The sequence below is a fragment of the Microtus ochrogaster genome, linkage group LG9 (assembly GCF_000317375.1).
Source record: "Microtus ochrogaster isolate Prairie Vole_2 linkage group LG9, MicOch1.0, whole genome shotgun sequence".
NCBI lineage: Eukaryota > Metazoa > Chordata > Mammalia > Rodentia > Cricetidae > Microtus > Microtus ochrogaster.
In genome coordinates, this window is record NC_022034.1 from 17,292,427 (window position 1) to 17,314,320 (window position 21,894).

At 43.4% G+C, this 21,894-nt stretch overlaps 1 protein-coding gene and 1 non-coding gene across 2 annotated transcripts in view; both read right to left on the reverse strand.

Moving 5' to 3' along the window:
* Nucleotides 1-21,894, reverse strand: part of Mthfd1l (methylenetetrahydrofolate dehydrogenase (NADP+ dependent) 1 like) — a 130,330-nt gene that overhangs the window by 64,048 nt on the left and 44,388 nt on the right. The window contains exons 11-16 of the mRNA XM_013352279.2: nucleotides 19,279-19,452; nucleotides 9,745-9,881; nucleotides 7,772-7,818; nucleotides 5,273-5,380; nucleotides 4,299-4,373; nucleotides 2,358-2,460 (exon numbers count right to left, since the gene is read on the reverse strand). Of these exons, the coding sequence (XP_013207733.1) occupies nucleotides 2,358-2,460; nucleotides 4,299-4,373; nucleotides 5,273-5,380; nucleotides 7,772-7,818; nucleotides 9,745-9,881; nucleotides 19,279-19,452 (644 nt within the window). The remainder of the gene's footprint in view (nucleotides 1-2,357; nucleotides 2,461-4,298; nucleotides 4,374-5,272; nucleotides 5,381-7,771; nucleotides 7,819-9,744; nucleotides 9,882-19,278; nucleotides 19,453-21,894) is intronic.
* LOC113457905 lies at nucleotides 10,489-10,595 on the reverse strand. The gene has a single exon (XR_003378381.1). It is a non-coding gene; the product is annotated as a U6 spliceosomal RNA (small nuclear RNA).

The window sequence follows — 21,894 nt, forward strand, 5'->3', positions numbered from 1 at the left end:
AGGCTATGAGCGGGAGATGTAAACACAGCAAATGACCCTTGTGTTTAGACTTGGCTATCATTATTGTGCTGTCTGCCCAAACCACCAAACTTCAGGGATGAAGTCTGGAACACTACTGGTCTCGGTGTTCTGTATAAGAGCTTCTCAATATAGATGAGGAAACCGGGGAAGTGGTTTGCATAGCTCAAATGTGGTAAAGTTAAGAGAGAAGACTCCATGCCTGGTCTTCCTTTGTCTCTTGTCAGCAAGGTCTGCTGGGAGACACTCAGTTCTTACTGGCTTAGCTGAATGGGCTTTTCGGTAGACAGCTCAGGAAGGGTGGGAGGCTGGCTGAAGCCAGAAAGAAGACTGGCCTAGAAAAGAGATGGGCTAAGGAGGGCCACGCCCAAGAAAAGAGTATGAAGCAGGCCCCTGGTGGAGAGAGGAAGTCCTGAATGACAAACTGCGTGATGGCGACCCGACGGCCCAGGATAGGAGCCCCTGAAGCTTTTGACTGAGGAAATAACAGGCTGGTTGGTCTGCATTGAGAACCTACTGAACTAAGGGAAGGAAATGCAAACAGGAGAATGTGCGAAAGGTAACTTAAATTCAGGTATTGGTTGAACATATTCTGAAGGAGGATAGACAGGTCTGAGACACATGCCATCCACCACTTCGGTGACCTGTAGGGTTGCCACATCTCCGTGAAGCACGGACACCATCATCTTCATGCTGTATTCAAGACTCTAGAACACAGAGCAGGGGCACTGTTCAAGGCCACGTAGCCCAGCAGGGTGGTGGCTGCTCTCCAGGCTTAACTCCGTGTTCAGTCCTTTGCCCACTGTTCCGCTGAAGTGACTTGATGAAAAGCCAGGGAGAAGAAGCAGGGACACTGAGAGGGAACCAGGGAAAGCGGAGGCGGCACTGAGGCCATCTGTGAAGTGTGCAATTGCCAGAGTGACACATATGCAGGACACAGCTGGAAACACACCTATACTTCTAACATTCTAGGATCAGGGCAGATTCCAGGCCAGCCTGGCCCTCATGGCAAGTTTAAAACCAGCCAGAGCTACATCACAAGACCTTGTCTCAGAAACAAAAGGGACTGGGGATCCGGCTCAGCTGATAAAGTGTGCCACATCACATGAGAGCCTGAGCTGGATCCCCAGCTCTCAGATACAAAGCAGTACCCCCCCTGTACCCGGGAAGCAGAGAAGGGAGGGGCTTTCTGGCCAACCAATCTAACTGTAGGTTCAGAAAGATCCCCGATGTCAACTGGTGGCCTCCATGCGTGTGTGCACACTTGTGCATACCCACATCCGCACACACCCATGTCCCAGTTAAGAGCACTTATTGCTCTTGCAGAGGACCCAGGTACCCACATGGCAGCTCAACCACCTGTGAGCCCAGTTCCAGATATGACTTCCTCTTCTGATAGTCAGGAGCACTGCATATGTATGGCATAGTCACAAACACACAGGCAAAACAAAAGATTTAAAAAAATTAAAAAAGGATGTAGGCTTTAGGCTCAACTCTCTCCTTTTGTTATGGTTTATCCCTCCCAACTGAGGTCCTGAATATAACAAAGAATGATGTAAAATATGTTTCTTTCTTAAAAAGTAGAGGAACAAACTAGGTTTGGGTGAAGAGAACTCACCAGGACAAAAAGAGATCTTGCCTTCAAAACATTTTACAATGCAGATCCATAAAGAAAAGATGTTCTTTATACACTTGGTGTAATTAGTCCCCATAATCTCAGCGCACTAGTGGGAAGTGTGGCTTTGTTGGAGTAGGTGTGGCCTTGTTGGAGGAAGTGTGTCACTGTGGGGGTGGGCTTTGAGGTCTCCTTTCCTGGGGCTATGTTCAGTGAGGTACACAGTTGCTTGCTGCCTGCCAATCCAGATGTAGAACTCCCAGCTCTTTCTCCAGCACCATGTCTGCTAGCACGCTGTCATGTTACCCACCGTGATGGTAATGGACTGAACCTCTGAACTGTAAGAGAGCCACCCCAGTTAAATGTTCTCCTTTATAAGAGTTACCGTGGTCATGGTGTCTCTTCACAGCACTAGAAGCCCTAACTAAGACATTGAGAGAAGGTGGTGTTACTTTGTGACGTCTAGGTTTGCGCGTGCCAGATAAGAACTCTCCCACTAAGCTCCACCCACAGTCCCTCCTTGGGCTTCTGGAAGAGAGGGAGTAAATGGGACTGAGCAGAGAGAGAGGTGTTGGGAGGAACAGGAATGGAGGGTGAGATTATAAAGTCCCAGAATAAGCAACTGTATGTCAGACTGAGTATTTATGAATCGAACTTAAAGATGGGGCTCAAACACGCCCTCCCAGTCGGGTCCCGAGTGCCCTCTGGTTTCCCCAGTACCTACCTCTCTGCCATGTGATAGTTGAGGGGTCAATGTTGAGGCGGGCAAACTTCCTCACTTCTTCCTCCGTCAGTGTGCTTGGGTTAGTCTTATTTATCCCCAGTCTCTAATAATTGAGGAGAAATTAGATTATAAGAACAAGAATGAACAAGAAGCCAGACTCAAACAGAATCATCCTGTGTGATGAGCTATCTCCATGGTTACTAAGGTCCTGGCAAAATACAAAACCTGCAGAGAGCTGTGGGTTAGGTGAACTCATTGTAGTGCATGTCTTCTACAAGGGGAAGGTAGTGGGGATCTACGAATATCCTAAAGTGATGATCTGAAAATGGGGTCCCGTCAGCAGCACACAGCAAACACATGTGCTTGTGGCTCCTATGAGGCTGGTGCTACCTACTGGTGTGGTCCTGAATACTGAGCTCGGAAGGTGCACAAGTATATGTCTAACTTTCAAAGGAATAAAGTTCTACCTCACTTGGAAAAAATGAATTAAAAATTTTAAGTTGGCTGTGGTGGTGTATTTGTATAATCCCAGCACTTGGGAAGCAGGGACAGGAGGATCAAGAGTTTGAGGCTAAGCTACATGAGTCCCTGTCTCACAAAAGAAATACATAAAGCCAAAACAACACAAAGCTTTAATGGATTTAATTCTGTAAAGAAAATATCCTTTAAAAAGAAAAAACTTCTCTAGAAATATATTTAATGCCAGTTAGTGGTTATAAATTATACCGTAAAGGTTTTTTTTTTTTCTTTAAAAAAATGGTTAGTAGGACAAAAGCAGCTAACAGAACCAGAAAACATATGGAAAAGAATTAAGATGGCTTTTTCAAATACAAAGGGTAATAATTATTATCCTAAAAAACAAAACAAAATAAACAAACAAACAAAACCGAGAGATGGCTATCCAAAGTTACCATACCATTTTTTTCGAATGGCTACAAATAGGAAACCATTTCTCTGCAGAAGAAGTCTCCTTAAAAACCTGATGTGTAAGTTAATGAGGACGCTCACAGGCTAACAAGCAGTCCCCCCACATGAGGAAACGGAGCCCATGGCTCAGCAGGCAAAATACCTGCTGCCAACTCTAACACCTCAATTCAATACCTGGAGGAACTCCCACTTAAAGGAGAGAGACAACTTCCGTAAGCTGTCCTCTGCCTTACACACACACACACAAACACAAGTACACACACACGCACACACACAAGTACACACACACACAAACACAAGTACATACACACACACACACAGAATAAGCAAGACAAAATGGAAATATTTTTTCTTAAACTACATGATCTTTAAAAGAAAAAAAAAATGTAAGTTATCATTTCCGTAGCTCTTTGGTGCAGGGGTGCACCAATGGACTTAGCTGTGTGTGATGTTCTGAATTAATACTCAACCCATAGGTTGAGAAGCACCTTTGGAGGAGTAACACATCAGAGATCCTGCATATCAGATATTGACATTATGACTCATAACAGTAGCAAAATTACAGTTATGAAGTAGCAAAGAAAACACTTTTATACTTGGGGGTTAACCACAACGTGAGGAACTGTACTCAAGTGTTGCAGCATGAGGAAGGTTGGGAATAACCAAAGAAGTATCTGAAAACCCAAATCAAGTCAAGTTTCTAGAATGTTCTCTCTCTTTTTTGTAAAGGTTTATTTACTTATTTACTTACTTATTTATGTGCATTGGTGTTTTTCATATATATATATATATGTGTGTGTGTGTGTGTGTATGTATATATATGTGTATGTATGTATATCTGTGTGGAAGATGCTGGAGTCCCAGGAACTGGAGTTATGGACAGCTGTGAGATGCCATGTGGGTCTTGGGAATTGAACTCCAGGTCCTCCAGAAGAGTACCCTGTGCTCTTAACCACTGGGCCATCTTTTCAGCCCGAATGTTCTCTTCTTAAAAACCATTAACTGGAAACTTACTTTCAGCCGAGAAAGTTGGATTTCTGAAAACTCTCTTACTCCGTTCACTAAGGGAACCAGCCGATTGTACAGCGCCTAAGAAAACAAAACCACACAGCAGAGCTTCAGGCTCAGCCACATCTTGGAGAACTCGGAAACGGACACTGTTCACTACAGTTATGACCAAACAGGCTCTATTGGCACTTGAGGGCTGATACAAACAATCTCAACTTGAACTCTGTCATTTTAATAAAGCTTTGCAAAGTGGGAACGAGGTGCGTGACAAAGAGTTTGCCTAAGTCTACCCAGTCTGTCCTCTTACCACTTACCAAAGAGTTATCTGAGTTTGGTGGGAAGATTCAGTGAAAATGTAGAACCCTTATACCAAAGCATGCCAGGAAACACCTCTCTTGCCCACAACCTCTGTCTGTGAGGAATTATCTCCTAGAACTCAGTTGCTTTCAGTTCTGAGTTGGTTCTTGGACTTCACGCGTATGAAGGCAGAAAGGGCCTCTGAGCTCTTTCACCCTGCATGATGGCTGCATGTAATTTTAGTCTTACAAATGGCTGACTGTGGCTAAAACTTAATGGTACAGCTCATGCACAAAGACCTGGGTTCAAGTCCCAGTACTGGAAGCCCCAACTCCCCCTCCCCCAAAAGTCCAATCCTCTTGAGAATGGACCAACGTGTCTGTGACCCTAGTGAAAATGAACGTTGTACCCAAGACCTTTACAACTTAAAAGACTCATCTCGAATAATTTTTGAACTAATTAGCATAGCACAATTCTCCCAGCTGCTCTGCAGCGATCATCGACCCACTTGAGAAGCTGATTGAAGTGTAGCTCTCCTCCTCTGGAAGAGAGGATATGAGGAAAACCCATTGAAGTTTGAATAGACTTTCAGAGCAGATGGGCTGTAACCATCTTCCGTGAAGTCCTCAAGGAGGCAGGAAGCCTGGGATAAAAGCCAAGATGGCTAACAAGGGCCCCCTCACCTTGTCTGTTTGGGTACTTTCATGTAAAATTCTTGTGTCAATGGCCGCAGCCAGCAAGTTATTAGCAGCGGTGATGGCATGGATGTCCCCCGTCAGGTGAAGGTTGAACTAGAAAAAAAATGTCACATCTCTCTATTTGTATCACACGGATAGCACTGTTTTCAAAGGCTGCCTGAATTAATAAAGCAGTGTGCTAATTATCTGTCTGTACAGAGCTGAGACGAGATGGCCTACATCAGAACACCAAGGTCAAGCCCTCCACTTGATGACGAAGAAGCATTGAGAGTCTGTCTCTCTTATCACAGATTCTTCCGTCCACAGGCTAAAGGTGACACATTCTCATGGGCTTAATGACTAGTTTCTTTTTCACACTGTCTTCATTTCCAATCTTTTATTTGTACCCTTCATTATTTAGGAAACTATACTATCTCAAACACACTTGGGAATACAACAAGTCTTTGGGAGTAAAAATGAACTAAGAGAAAACATTACCGACAGCTAGTTTCGCGTTAATATATGCTTACTAGTTAAGAAAGCAACACACTCATACTTTGGAAACTTTAATTTTTAAAATTAACTTAGTCAAGTTTTACTTATTGCCTTGTATGTATGTGGTGGAGAGAGGGGAGTGGGCATGTCATGGCATGTGTGGAGGTCAGAGAACAGCTTCCTGGAATTGGTCCCTTTCCTTTCTCCTTCACTTGGGTTCTGGGCTTGAAATCAGGTTCTAGACTGGACTGCCCAGTGCCTTTAATGGCTGAGCCGTCTAGCTTTCTGGCCCTTGCAGACCTTCATGGAAAAGTTATTATGGCTTTCACATCTCTAACTTCCAAATCTGCAATCCAAAGAGCTTCCAAGTCGGTAGCATTTTAAAGACCCACATGAAGCCACGAGTGGAAAATCCCATCCTCCATTTTGTTTCCTGACTGAAATTATTAATATTCTCACACAAAACCCAGTGTGACCCTGCTAATCTCCTGTCAAGACGCTCCAGTGGCTGACTATGATGTTCAAGTCAAACCTAACTAACCTCTTGGCTATGAACTGAAGGCTGGCTCGTGTCTACTCTGCTGCCTTCGCCTGCCTACCCTGCCCCTACATTCTGGTCAAGTTCTATGACATCGTGTGGTCCCCCAACAGACTATGTCCTTTTCTGTCACAGGACTGTCCTTACAGAGTTTTCCAACTAGAAACACCTTGCCTCGTTCTTCACAAGACTGGCATTCTTCAATCTAGTGCCTTTAATTCCTTGGCCACCTAGAACTCATTCTAACGTTTCTCTGAGTCTCTGATGCCTGCGTATAGAATCTGCTCAACCAATACCCGCTACATGGCAGACACTAAGATACGAGCCGTGGATACAGATGGAGCAGACACATAGTAAAAAACAGTTTCAAGTGACAAACTGCCTGCCTCTGTGTGTGATGAGACACATAGAGCCATCCATGAGTCCTACACTGAGCCCTGGAGCTGAAGACCCACACAGATCAGCACTCTGTCCATATTTGCTAGCTTCCCTGCCATGGTCCTTCTTCTTCATCTTAATTTGGCCTTCGGGTCTTGGCTTCTAGCTCGTGAAGAACTTGGGGGACTACTGAAGTGAGGCAGAGTCTTGGGGTCCCAACTTAGGCAAGGTAGTGAGGACAGAGGGAGAGTAGAACATTTCATGCATGGGAAAAGTCTTAGAACCAAGAGAAAACAGGGAACCAGTGTCAGTGGTTACACGCATGCTTAGCGTTCATGAGACCATACATCCCAGCAGCCTCTTAGAAAACAGGACAGGCACCTTCAAGGAACTTGACAAGAAGGGGACACAAAGACTACAATGGAGGAGCAAAGGCCTGTTACAATCTCTCAGATTATGCAGAAGTAACAGGTAACAGGAAGAACAGCGTCCTTCTTAGACAAGAGCTTAGGAAGACCTCAGGACTGCCACATGAGTTGATGCAGAAAGCAGGGTAGGAGCGAACACGTCCTGGTGAGATACAGGAGGAAAGGGAAGGGAAGCAAAATGAAGGAAGCATTCTTGGAGAAGTAAAGATCAACGCTATCAACTCCTATTGCCCATTTTCTCTGAGATGCTTTTATTTGTGGCCTCAGTTGGCAGAACAAACCCTCTATCCATTTCTGAGTTTGGCAGTCTGAGAGATGACTGATGGGCCTCAGGACAATATTATTTAAAATGGGCTCGAGTCCACGCAGGCTTGGCGATACAGAGCCATTTTGGAATTCTAAAATTTGGAATTTAGAAAGGCAATATGATGTGTGTGCGTGTGTGCATGCATGCATGTGCATATGTATACAGATACATACACACATATTCATACACAAATATATTTTTATAATGTATTTATAAAACACTTCAACCAGGGACTAGGTTAACATTCATTTGCTACAGAAAAATATACGTATATTAATGGAAGGTGAATAGTCACACCAAGAAGCACATACATATCTGTACGTAGTCACCAGGGTCAGGGGGGCATCTCACAGCCTTACCTCCTCCATGGGGATAACCTGAGCGTATCCGCCACCTGCAGCTCCTCCTAGACAAGAGAGCAAGGAAGCACAGTGAGGTGAGTCCCCAGATCTAGTTACACAATAGACACAGGCTAAAGGACACTACTCACACCTAGTAGGGAAGGCCGGCTAAGGCCCAGAGACTCTATCCATACAAACAAAATTAAACAAAAACAGCGCACTGTATCCAGCAATGCCATTTTAGGCCTTCTGTTTCTTTGAATAAAAAGGAAGGTTGGCAGAGGCCTACAATCACAGCTCCTAGAGAAACTGAGAGGCGTATCATGGATTCAAGGCCTGCCGGCTAACAGAGTGAGCTGAAGGCTAGCCTGGGCAACACAGCAAGGTCCTACTTTTAAAAAATGTGAAAAAAATGAAACAAAAAATGTCCCCAAAGGTAAATACAATACAGCAAATATCAGTACTATAAAACACATATTTCAGGATAAGAGATCATTTTATTAAATTCACTTTAGGGTCTACATTGGTTATGTTTCATCTAAGTCATACATAAAATAAAACCTAATGCCCCCTGCCAGGCTTGGTGGAACACTCAGGAGGCAGACTCAGGAAGATTACGACAAACCCGAAGCCAGCCTGGTTTGCACAGCGAGAACATCCCTCAGAAATAACAGAACGGGTGTGTGTGTGGGGGGGGGGGGGAAGTAGAGAGGGAGGAAGGAGAAGAAAAGGGGAGGGGGAAGGAGAACTTGAGGGAATGGGATAGTAGAGAAGGAGGAAGGACAGAGATGAGAGCAAGGAAAGAGATATTTTGATTGAGGGAGCCATTATGGGGCTAGCAAGAAACCTGACACTAGAAAAATTCCAGCTAAGACCCTAAGCAATAGAAGAGAGGGTGCCTGAACTGGACAAGCTGTTGGGGTTCAGTCTTCGGCACCATGTAAGCCAAACAACAACAAAACCAAAAAATATTCACCGTGAACACCTCACCTCAGACATGAAAATGATAAACTTCAGGTAATTCATCGGATGGTTGCTTATCCCTCCCAATATTAGTTATTATACTAGACACTAGTCTCTCACACGCGTACGCCATTTTACAACATCGCTTGCTCTTCCCATGTTATTTGAGTCTCACAATAGCCAGATGAGCCTGGTGCTACAAGCCCTTCTACACCTATAGATGGGGTCAGAGACGTGCAGACTGGCTGTAGACCTTGCAGAGGTGAGAGACACCAGCCATGAACAAGACCCTGGACTCTATGCTCTAAGTCTCATGTCCAATCTGCTTCATAATGCATGGCCCTCCAGGAGGAATCAGTACTTAATGGGTTAGGAATTATTAATATTTGTAACAGCGATATAAATAAAATACAGTTAAAAACCGCACGCTGCCAAGAACACGCAGTAATTGCGGCAGTAAGGGCCGAGGAGTGACTTCATGATAAATCAACAGAGCGGGAGTAATGAAGGGGAAGGTGCCAGACATCAGCTCCGCTAAGCCAGAGAGGAATTTCCTCACGGCTCTGCACACAGCCAGTTGTCTCCTCTCCAGAGCTCCTTGGCCCCACACGGCAACTCCCACAAGCTGCGACTTGGGGCCTGACCTAAAGAGCTCATCTGTGTACGGGAAAAGACCTCTCACTGTGGCTGGGATGATAAGGCTCCAATGAGATGGGCAGAGTTTCAAAACCGCTTGGCGAAGGAGAAGAAGGGGATGATACAGAAGACGCTGCTGGAGGCAGGAGTTCTGAGCAACGGCGCCAAGGGACCAGCTTCCTGGGGCTCCACAGACGACCTCCCCAACCCAGTCCTGCAGCAACCTCTGCATGCCTTTACACACTAAAAGGTTCAACTTGGGGTGACGCCTGAGTGTTCAGGGGATACAGAGGAATGATCGGCCAGCTCTTTTGCAAACATTTAATTCCATCTTCGTGTCTCATGTTCAGTTGGAACTTTTATGGCCCTAATTTTACTCTGAAAATCGGTACCTTTCACTCCAAACGTGGGTCCCTGGGAAGGCTGCCTCAGACAGGCGAAGGAGTTGACGTGCAGGTGGGCGGTCAGGGCCTGCACCAGTCCGATGGTGACTGTACTCTTCCCTTCTCCAAGAGGGGTGGGCGTGATCCTAGTTTGGAGGGAGATGAATGAATTTAATTGCATTTCCAAGACAACACTTATGAAAACCAAGCTGAGATCTCAAGTCCAAATCCAAGGACATAGGCAGTGAGCAGAGCTTGCCCCGCATACTCAATACCATGGTTTCTTAGATTGTTCCCAGGCGTAGCACACGGGCCAAGTTTAGGCTAAAGTCAGAGGCACAAAAGTGAAAGGCTACATGGTCAAAAAGGAGAGTCCCTGGGCGACAGTGTTGGCAATGTTCATTTTAGGGAGGGGCACAAAGCTAGTCGCTAAAATAGTTGGAACCACCAACTTGACGTAGTGGCTTTTTGGGCTATCTGTCTCTTGCTTTCCAGAGCTATTTATTAGGGGTAAGGTGGGCGAAAGGACTTTGTCAAAGGTTGCTGAGTGAGTGAGGTAGGGCCAGAGTCTCAAGATTAGAAGGGATCCCAAAGTCCCTACTGGCCCAGGTACCAGATGCTCATGGCCAGGTCTGGATCCCACAATATCCAACAGGTAGACATGAGCTCATTATTGCCAGGTGACATTGTGTGTGTGTGTGTGTGTGTGTGTGTGTATGTACGTGTGTGTTCCCATAAGTGTTTTAATAGATATTGGAATCTGAATGCTTCGTGAATTTGCATGTCATCCTTGTACAGGCGCCATGCTAATCTTCCTTGTATGGTTCTAATTTTAGTATATGTGCTGCCAAAGCGAGCCCAGTAGGTGACATTTCTAGGTACAGGTTTTATAGGTAAGTGTCTTGTTCCAAAGGAGACATCTGAATCCCTGTTGTTGCCTACATCTTAGGAGGTCCCACTAATCCGGGCCCGTGGTCCACATACACCTCATAACTTGGCCCAACACACGAAACCATAAACTTCCTTAAAGCACTGAGGTTTTTAACAAACCTTTTCTTGTTTAACTAAACTATGTGCTTTGTGATTAGAAATTTTATAGAAGCCAACATTGTGAATCAATGTCAAAAGTGTAGATCCGCCTGTTGACTCCTTTCCTATACAACAGGCTTTCAAATGCTGGATGAGAAAGTCCGAGTCCCACTGCACACCCAGGAGGAAACCCCTGCACGGAGGAGCTGACCTTCCAGGATACCACACAAAGACATATTTCCACATGGTCATAATATTGCTGCATTTTGTGATATTTCATTCCCGAGTAAGGTCCCATAGCACCATCCTACAGTATACTTTAACCACCACTAAAATTCCTTAAATTTTCTCTTCAATGCTTACAACCTCATCTTTTATGAGTTAAATGGTGTGAGCCAGGGTGTCTAGGAAACTCAGTTACAACAAAGCTTATGGACAGAGTTTTTTCTAACCTACAAAACCTGGTGACGTTATCATGAGGAGGAAGGCATTCCTTCAGATACATCTTTGTCCCCAGCTATCTCAGAGTAACCCAGCGACATGATCTGTCGCCCATTCATACAATAAATATTTATTCAATACTATCACGAGTCAGGGTCTGGGCTAGATCCTGGAACACAAAGGCGACCATGTCAGACCCTGTGTCTCCCTCCCAGGATGTCTAACTGATGGGAGATACAGATAATTCAGTGAATATAGCAACTGTGATAAACAGCAAGAAGGGGAAAGAGGGCAAGCGCTGTATTAAGAGGCATCGGAACGAGCTTCCGCTCACTTCAGAAACCAAGGGAAGCTTCCTGCAGACCTCACAGCTAAGCTGGGATGTGGCTATCAGATAAATATTCCCTGGATGAAATGAGCCAAAGACAAGGCATTGCACTCTGGTCTTTCATCTGCTCTAGCTGGTTTCTCCTGCAGATGGAAGGTGGGGCCACAGGGGACACTTCAAAGCACCAACTGGGTAAGATCACGCAGGGAGTGTACGCGCCGTAAGAAAAAAATGAGAATAGAGCCACTGGGTACGTTTTCCTTTAAGGAACAGTCAGAAAAGGCAAAAAAAAGAATCAAAGAAGGAAATCTGGAGAAGAAAACAGGACATGACATAGCTCGGAAGGAGGCTGAGAAAGACCACGTCTAGAGATGAAGAGCCACCAAGGACTGAAGCAGGGTGAGGACCAAGAAGAACTGAGGAGTTTAGTGACAAGGAGGTCGCTGTTGACCGCTATACAGCAGGGATTTCTGATGAGCCAGCTTAGGTATTGATGAAATAAACAGGAAATGCCCAGGTCACAGGAAGAGGGCTTATCAGGCCCCTGTCCAACTGTCTAAATAGCACAGTACGAGGAGAATCAATGTGGAGACCATTACCCAAGGCTCTGAGTGAAGTTCACACTGAAGTAAATACAACACAACATCACTGGCTTGCAAAAGCCACCCATTGTTCGTAAAGCTGCGCTTGATGTCACACGGAGGATCCCATTTTCTCTCCTAAGGATATGCTGGCAGAGCTGAGGAAGACACGCCCAGGGATGACCTCAAACTTCAGCCAGCTATCCAATTCTTAATTGGAAACACATGACTGTTGAGCTTGCTGCCAACGAACACAATGCAGCAAAAGTCACAAAGTAGGAAGTATTTATTGGAAGCAATAAAGGAGAGCTGCAATAAAATTTTATTTCTCCCCACCTCTGCATTTGATATCAAAATTTGGTTTAATTTTTCCCCCATATCCTTAGCTCCGATCCCAAATCATCAGGTTGGTTTCAAAAAGAGTAAAGTTTCCCTTTCTGTTTCTAGGAAGTCTCTTTGTTGTGGAAATGGTATTGGGAGCTTTCCTCACCATCTCTGAGCTCCAGTTGCCTTCCTGATTTTTATGACTTTTCAGATGACATTATAATAAAAGTTTTGACATGCTAAGGTGAAGAAAAAATGCCTTCACTTCTTGCATTAGTGTCACCTGACCAGGCCACACATCATCATCATCAACAACAACAAAAATGTCTGACAATATTATGAAGCCTTTTCTTAGCTAAGTACTGTTTGCTGTTAATGACAGTAGGATTCATCAAGATAGCCTGTGACAACTGGAAAGAAGTTGATTCAAAAGCCAGAGAGGTTTCTTATGCAGAGACAAAGGTAAAGATCTGGAGTACATTTAAAATCGAGTTTTGTCAAACAGTATCATGGGCACTAGCTATGCATGGCCTGACCATGACCTCCAAAGCTACATGCACAAACAGCTATAAATATACATCACTCATCCCAGGCATCTTTACGGCGGTGAAGGTTTTAAAAGCCCTTTACTATCTAGCAATAAATGTGACGGTCCATCTGGGTGTTTTCCCCATTATAGCTGATGGAGGTGAAGAGTTCAAAGGCCGTGTTGGCACTTCTTTCTTCTAACGATCCACGTCCTCTTCTGCCGTCAGTACAACTTAAAGAAAACCTCACAGATGTTCCAATGGCGGCTTGAAAAAGGGAAAGTCATACAAAGTCAGGACAGTTGTCTCTTAAGTTGCACCAAAATAAAGGGTTGAAACATTCAAAGAAAGAAATTTTAAATCGGATATTTAGCATTCTGAAAAAGCAAAATAAAACAAAATTGACACAGAGAATCTCCATTTTCCTCCAGTGAGAAATTCAGTCTACATTCACGGACTTTTAAACACCCTTCCATTGAATTCAGACATTCTAGAATCTTCTAGATGGTGCCGAACCAAACGAGGCCCAGGACATATTTAAAAGGCCGGCAGCTGAATCCCATGTCAAGTTCTCACACAAAATCCCTTTTCACTAGTGTAACTGGGAAAATATGTAAAACTCCAGAGTCCCCAAGAATCTTTTGGCGTATTTCCCCAGGCAATTCCCAATACTTTTCATTTTGTCAGGCAAAGCAAATACAGCCGTGTATAGGTGTAAACATCGTGCGATGTGTAGCCAATGGGAGGGCAGGTCATTCCCTCCGAAGATGAAATCCTACAACCTGAAGAATGGCTTTTAAAAATGGTGGGACTGGGGGCTAATCTGGTCTCCATTTGAATTATCAACAATTCAATTAAAAAAGAATGAAACCTCCACTCTTCCATATTTTCATCCCACCGTTGATAGGTTTAGATGAAATTTTTGAAAACTTTCTTGGGTATCTGAAGTCTCTAAAACATGGTAGAGTGTTATACTACAGAATTCAGAGAGAACGGGAGGATGCTAGTGTTATTTCTAATGTGATCTTTAATGTAAACAGGATGGGCATAACAAAGGTAAAATCCTGGGAGGAAACAGAAAAAAAATGAACACTTCTGAGCAGTGAGATAGTTTAGTTTCTCCTTCTTCTGACTTTTCTTTATGCTGAGTTTTCCATAAGAGTTCAATATTATTTTCCAAATAAAAAGAGAATTTCAAAAAATGGGGAAGAATATTTCTCCTTTGAGGGACCATTTATTTTCTTAAAAACTGCCACAGTGCACGGAAGAGTTGATATCATCATTTCCCTCTAGCTTTTCATCTGACTAAAAGCAAAATAAAAAAAGAAGGGAGGTGACTTTTATGTCAAATTTCAGTTTCCATTTTTTAGATTATAACCATATGTCTGATGTCAATCACCCAGCTGCCAAAACTAGTTAACACACTGATAAATATATCAGGCATTGTATTTGAAGGAGAATTAAGTAGTTAATTTAATTGAGTCAGGAACTCATTGTGTAGCCTGGTTGGCCTGGAACTCGCTTGGTAGAGAACGCTAGCCTTAAACTAATAACCGAACTATATCTGTCTCCCAAGGGATAGGATTCAAGGCATGTGCCACCACACCCGACTCCTGAATTTGTTTATTCGTATAGAATACAGCGTGGCATGGGCTCTCCAGAAACCCCACATTTCTGCCATGGGTGTGCTCAGGACTCAACAACGTCACCTTCCCAGGTTGTCTTTTGCTTTGCTGTATGGGTTTGAATAGAGCAGAAAGTTAGACCCCTTCCAACGGAGAGGGTTTAATGCATTCTCAGGGAACGAATGATTGCCTGCCTGTCATTAAATCTGCCCTTGAGGACTCTAGTTCAGTTTGCATTTTCATTTACGTGGTATGCTTGCTCCGGCTGGGTCACACATACCAGGTAGCAATGGGGCAATGCGGAGCAATGTTTCACTGAGTGTGGACTGCTGGGAGTGATCCAAGCTGCCCAGGGTTATCTAGGCCAGGGCTTCCTAATACTACTTCACCTGTGAATCTTTTCAACCAAGGAGTTTTTGTGTAATCTCAGGTATACAAAATAGGCATGCAAATCAAACATTAATTAATAAATAATTATAAATGTAAAAACTCAATTTGTTTGTGTATATGTAATTTTACCATTTATTAAAAAGGAAACTGAATTTGCATACTAAGATGGACGTGCAATGGTTTTTAATATAAGAATTAAACCTCGGATGCATATTCAATACTATAGGATACAAGCCATCTTTGACATTTTTTAGAGTTGAAAGACATTTTGACTTAATAATCATCAATGATGAGAACGCTGCTTTGCATAAATATGTCATACAAAAATAGCAGAAGCATATTTAGGGCCACTGTAGAAATTGATAGAAATTCTGTTCTAATCCCAAGCTAAATTCATCTAATCATTTTTTTTTTCACGAAACTCAAGTCAGAAACTCAACCTTTGAAAAATCAAACACTCTAACACAATACAACCTAAAGATACTTAGAAGCTAAAAATGATGGAAAGAAAATATTAAATATCAAAAGCCTTCCTCCTCCATAGTTAATCTAGTGTATTTCTATCAGAGTAGAAAACATGTACAGCTAGAACTCTAACTTTGAGCTCATGTGTCTCAGGGACTTTAATTGGTGATGTGTCGTGTGATGGCATGCCCAGGACAAAGTGGACATGTAGTACATTCAAGAAGCATGACGGACCAAGGCTGTGCACTGCCAAGGACACGTCAGGTCTATTATGTGCTTTCTGCACTAACTTCTGATGGCTGTGCGTTCACAATCCCTTCACTGCTGTCCTCTTTTTTTTCCTTCTTGGTTCGGTAACCACCACATTGATGACATGACTCCAGACTTAAGAAGTTGGATCTAGTATGTGGCTGGAGGCCAGGCCTTAATGGCTTAACCCCCACATGGGGAACGTGATAACAATATCATTGTTTAAGACATGTCAACTCTGTTCTTAGCTCAAGGCGGGACCGTGTCTAAATCTCGGCATCATTTCCAAAATGGACAAGCCCCAGATGGAGTATATCACAGCCACTTCATGAGGAAAAAAAATGCGTCATGAATCTTCCTTTATTATCAGATAACACATCTCTCCTGAGATCCTTGGATCTTATCCTAAAGGGTCTGGAGATCGAACCCAAGGCCTCACATATGCTAAGGAAGAGCTCCACAACTGAGCGACAGCTCCTGTCCCAAGTCTTCTGGACTGAACCACAGAGAGAAAATTCAGCAAAACTCACCAAGACTATTTAAAGTCTGGAGAAGAAAAGCAAATCCATTTATCAGATACAAAAGATATGTGCATGTTTCTTTAGAGACCCCCGTCTATAAGCCGTCTTATTCAAGTGCGGGTGTGTACCTCAAAAAGTATGTATTAAGAATGCATTAAACCCTCTCCGTTGGAAGGGGTCTAACTTTCTGCTCTATTCAAACCCATACAGCAAAGCAAAAGACAACCTGGGAAGGTGATGTTCTTGAGTTTTTTGGGGGGAGTTATCTACTTCAAGTTCCTCCTTTCCCAGCTAGAAGGGGCTTGTAAATATGTCTGTCTCTGAAAATGTGCATGCTCATTGCAACCTTCTATCAAGCAGATTGTCTAAGAGCAACCTTAGCCAGAAGATGCTCCACACTCGGATGCAGGAGTGGAGGAATGATGAGGCCCTCCTGCTTCTCCTTTCAGTGGTAGAGCCTGCAGAACCCCGCAGACAGGACCAACGTCTCTAAACTCAGGTATAAGGATAGAAGGGTTGGGTTCTCAGACTAGAAAGGTACTCGGGGAGTACAAATGCTGGGTGCCTGAGGGGCGACATTTAAATCGCAGACAATGGAGGTGCTACACCGAATTGTTGGAAAAAAGAAAAACTGCATTGAACAAGTACAGACTTCTTTGTCATTATTCCATAAACAAGATAGGATAATATATATTTGCATAGCTCTTGTGCTGTATTAACTACCATAGGCAATCTAATGAACATAGGCTTAACGTTTATAAAATGATATTTGTAAATTACATACAAATTCTACAACATTTTTACAGGAAGGGCTTGGATGTCATAGTTTGGTGTCCTCAGGAACCTGAACCAATCTGCAGATAATAAAAGTTCATGGCAAGTGATTTCCCTTCTAGAGAAACTTCCTAGAGAGACAAATGCACAAACACGTATGTCCAGGACTATTCATTTTAGCATGGTTTACAGTGATCCCAAACTTGAAAGCAATGGAAACGTCCACTGGTAGGGGAATAAACTGTAGACCATCTCTATCCCACTGCCAAGTATTTTCCCTCCTCAATACACTAGAACTAGAAACTCTCTATGCTAGTGATGGTGAGACACCTTAACTTTCGTGCCTCACTGAGAACAAGGAGCTGGAGGCACTGAAAAGAAACTCACACATAAACAACAGAATACTTGTCACAAGGCCATGAAAACATAGTGTGCACTAGCTCACTGCAGAAGTGTGCCACTGAGCACATATAATGTGACCGCATCTAAGGAAGGACCTATCCATCAGTCTGAGGCCACCCTGACCTGAGGAACTGTTTCCCTGGGTGGTAGAATTTGTAATATTTTATTCTCTTGTTTATTTTCAGTATTTTTAGAAAATTCTTATAGCAAGACTACATTATTTTTTTATAACTGTCTTAGTTTGCTTTCTATTGCTATGGTAAAAGATTATGAGATCAGAAACAGTTTGGGGAGGAAAGGGTTACTTCATTTTATAAGTCTCAGGTCATACTCCACCATTGAAGAAGCCAGGGCAGGAACTCAAGGCAGGAACTTGAAGGCAGGAGGTAAAGCAAAGACCATGGAGAAATGCTGCTTATTGGCTTGCTTAGCCGGCCTGTTCAGCACCACCTATGGTGGGATGTACCCTCCCACATCAACCATCCACACACACAAGGATGGGCCACAGATCTGCCTATATGATGGGGCATTTTCTCAAATGAGAATCCCTCTTCTGAGATAGCCCTAGCTTGTGTTGGCTGACAAAAAAGCAAAACAAGCAAGCAAGCAAACAAAAAACTCAAAACCAACCAGGACAACAACCAACAAAAAGAAAGCAGAAAGCAATCACATGGATAACTAACATGGATAAATAAATAACTAACCTAAATTAACTAGAAGTCAAGTCCACAGCTAAGAAATGTCTCTGTCTGAGACATAAATGGATTTTGTACCTCAAGCCTCATCTATCTATCTATCTATCTATCTATCTATCTATCTATCTATCTATCTATCTATCTATCCATCCACTCACCCATCTCCTTACCTACCTACCTATACAGGCAACAGTCAACTGCATAAAATTACAAGACCACACAAGAATTCATATGTTTCTTGATGTTCTGTAATGTCACAATGAATAAACAGTTCAAATCTCCAATTGTCTAATTCTGCTAGCAAATATATTTTTAAAAAGAAAACAACAACAACAACTGTCCCCCTTTCATTAAAAAAAAACCAATTAATTTTTTATGTAATAGCCAAGACAAGTGAAAATTCCAACCTTAGTTTGGAATGCGATAAAGTTTTGTAAGGTCCACATGAAGATGAACCACCAAGACAGTAACAAGAGAATGTACATTTCACAAGGCATCTTAAAACATTATTTGAAAGCAGAATACCAAATAACATACTTCTCAAGCCCTTACTCAGTTCAAAATAATATGCTTCCAATTGCTACTCTGATGTTTCTTATCATGAAAAATGGAATTTAAATGCTTAGGACAGCTGGGGACGGTCACACACGCCTGCAGCCCCAGCACTTAGCAGATAGAAGCAGGAGGCTGAAAGGTCAAGGGCATTCTGGGTTACTGAACATACAACTTGGTGGGAGGGGCAGAAGCCCAGGGAGCCACATCAAGTATGGGGTAAGGAAAATAAAACCCTGGGGGCGGGGAGTATAGCTCTGTGACAGCCCTTGCTCAGCATGCATGAAGCTCAGGGCTTGTTCTCCACCACCACCAAAAGAAGCCACTTCTGTTTTGATTGGTGGTATAGATCAGAGGTAGAGCCCTTGCCTATAGCAGGACAGACTTGGCGTTTGAGCCTCAACATCATAAATAAAAAAAAAAAAATGAAAAGTAAACGAGTAAAATCAGCAGCTTGTTAGTCTCTATACAGAATAGAGATGAATTTGCTCAGGCCTGGGGATGATGGAGGCCTGTCAATGGAAACAAAAAGGAGCCAGGACAAAACTGACAACACAATGCGCTTAAGGGTCAGGGGGACAGAGATAATACGGAGGACAGTTCTGGAAATATGTCTCCTCAATGTATAGTGGAGGCTTACCCGGCAACCAGGACATATTTTCCGTCTTTTTGATCCTTTAACCTCTCCAGCAGGGACAACCGGACTTTGGCTTTGCTCTTGCCATAGACTTCGATTTCCTCTGCAAACAATCCTATCTCTTTGGCAAGAACATCCACAGCTTTTGGAGTCTGTCCTCTTGAAATCTCAATATCACTGGAGGGAGAGAAAGAGGCAGTCGCCTCAGCTTAGGTGGTCGGCGCTCGAGGGAAAAGCATCCGTGCACGCCGCCAACCCTTAAATCAACCCAATTGCTTTGTGGTCCCTTTTCCCAGGCAGAATTAAACACAACTGCTAGCAATTAAGATGCATGAGAAAGTGACTTTCCCTCTTTCTTTTTTACTTTTCTTTTTCCTATCTTTTTTTTTTTTTTGAGATATTATTACAGAACACTTAACCAAGATCCTAGTGTCAGGCACAAAGATACCACGGAGAGGGCAATTGTGTTCTTTGCACTATGGCTATGGTGAACCCATTCTAGAACACCAAACTCCGAGTCGGCGGGAGGGTAGAAAGGCCAGTGCATGAGGCTCTCCCACGTGGCTAGGCAACGTGTCTCTTGGCTATTCAGAAATATGGAAATGCTATTTTCTTTCATCTCCTTTCATACTTTCTCTCTTTCCCATTTCCAGGCCAAAAATAATATTTCAAAATATTTCATCCATTATGTAATAGTTCATGAAAGGATGCAGTACCTGACACTCAGTCTCAGACTGGAGAGTCAGGACCTTCATGAGGAGGGTGGCCGGGCACCAGACTTGACTATGAGGCGAGCAAACAGTTGTTGATATTACAGGGGCTCTCAGCACCAATGCGCGTACTGTGGACCACAGAGAACACTGCTGTGGCCAATATGCCCAGACATCTCTCTTATTCGGGGCCAGCCTGTCCATTTATCCCACTGAACATCTGTCTAAGATGGAGTACTGACGGCACACTTGTTCCCAGACCCTTGAGCATCACACATGAGAGGACCACCGTTCCCTGACAGTCTCGAGGACACAGTGGTCTCTGAGGGCAGCAGGAGACCACCCTCGCTGCTAAAGGCAGTTCCTCAGCTGCAACTGCTCTGTGTTGCTGACAATCTGCTCAGCCTCCATACGACTCTATCATCCTTCTCTTTAGACAAGAGGACCAGGGCAGTCTGACCTTGGGATAGGAGATAATAGTAAACATGCCATCCTCACTGCTCTGGAGGGTATCTGGGAAGCTGGGAGAAGAGAGTGATGCTTTAGGGTCCATGTAGGCTGAACTCTTGGCTTTCTGTCGGGTGATGCCCTCCCCAAGTCCCTGGCATAGATCTTTCTATTTCTCTTCTGGCCCACCCTGAGCTCCTGGAATCTTGTTTTATCTTGTCTTCCCAGCTACAGTGTTTCTCCTTCTGTCATCTCTGAAACTGAGGCGCTAAACCTTGGAGATTTTCCATGTTTGTTACTTTATTACCTTAAGAGCCACAGAGACATCAATTTTGATTTTTGTTTGTTTGGATGGGGACCTGATTGGCCTTAAAACTCCCAATCCTCTGCTTTATTGTCTCATATGCTGGAATTACAGGCTCATTTCCATTTTTTTTTTTTAGTGATTTATAAACTATACAGTCTGCCTTCCTTTCCCCAGGGGCTCTAGAAATTGCATTTGGCTAAATAACTAAAGTGCCCCTCCCTAAGTAAAATCCACTTTGGAAGATTTTGGTACACAGCTTAAGAGAATCTATCTTAATAATAAATAAACTATATAAATAATAACAATAATAATGATTTTTTTTTGCTTTCTGCAAATGTACTGTAATGGCATGCTTATAAAAACCAATCAAAAAGGAAGATATGTTTCACAATTGAATGTGCAATGATAGGATGAAGTTATAAAGAACAATATTCCTCCTTAGAATTTGTGTTAATGACTCAAAGCAAGCATGCCTATGACATATTATAGTCTATTGTAAAGGGAAAAACAATCTCATGGGGATGCTTAACCGGTAGACAACTGACTGTAGAAGAGAAAATCATGCCTGTGATTCTAGTACTTGGGAGGTTGAGGCAGGAGCATTACTGTGAGTTTGAGACTAGCCTGGCCTAGACCTTAAGATGTGTTTCTCCTTGCTACCTCCCCCAAAGAATTCATAGCCACGTGAAAAACTCAGCCAGTTACTGGAGGTTTTAGCCGTTCAACACTCTCTGTATCCCAGCATTGCTGGGTGGGATGCTCTGGGGCTCAGGTATCACACAAACCTGGATAAGGTTGTGTGGCCAACTCACTGGAACAAGGCGGTCAGCAGTGACCCTGGTTTGAATACCATATCACAGGGATCATTCAAAATCACTCACTAAGATTATATCCTGTAGTGTGTACTAATTGTACAACGAGACTATGTAACTCAGATTCATCAAGCTGCTGGGGAAATCACCCATCCCGATCACCACGTCTTAGGGGACAGTCCTGGAGAAAGTGGAACGTAGTTCCCATGTGAGTGTGTGGGGCTTGTTTGGTCATTTCCCCTAAGACTAGAAAAACATCTGCCTGTTGCACTAAGTTGATCCATCTCCTGGGTGTTCCTAGTTCTGCTCAAAACTTGCCAAACGGAACATGACCTATATTCTG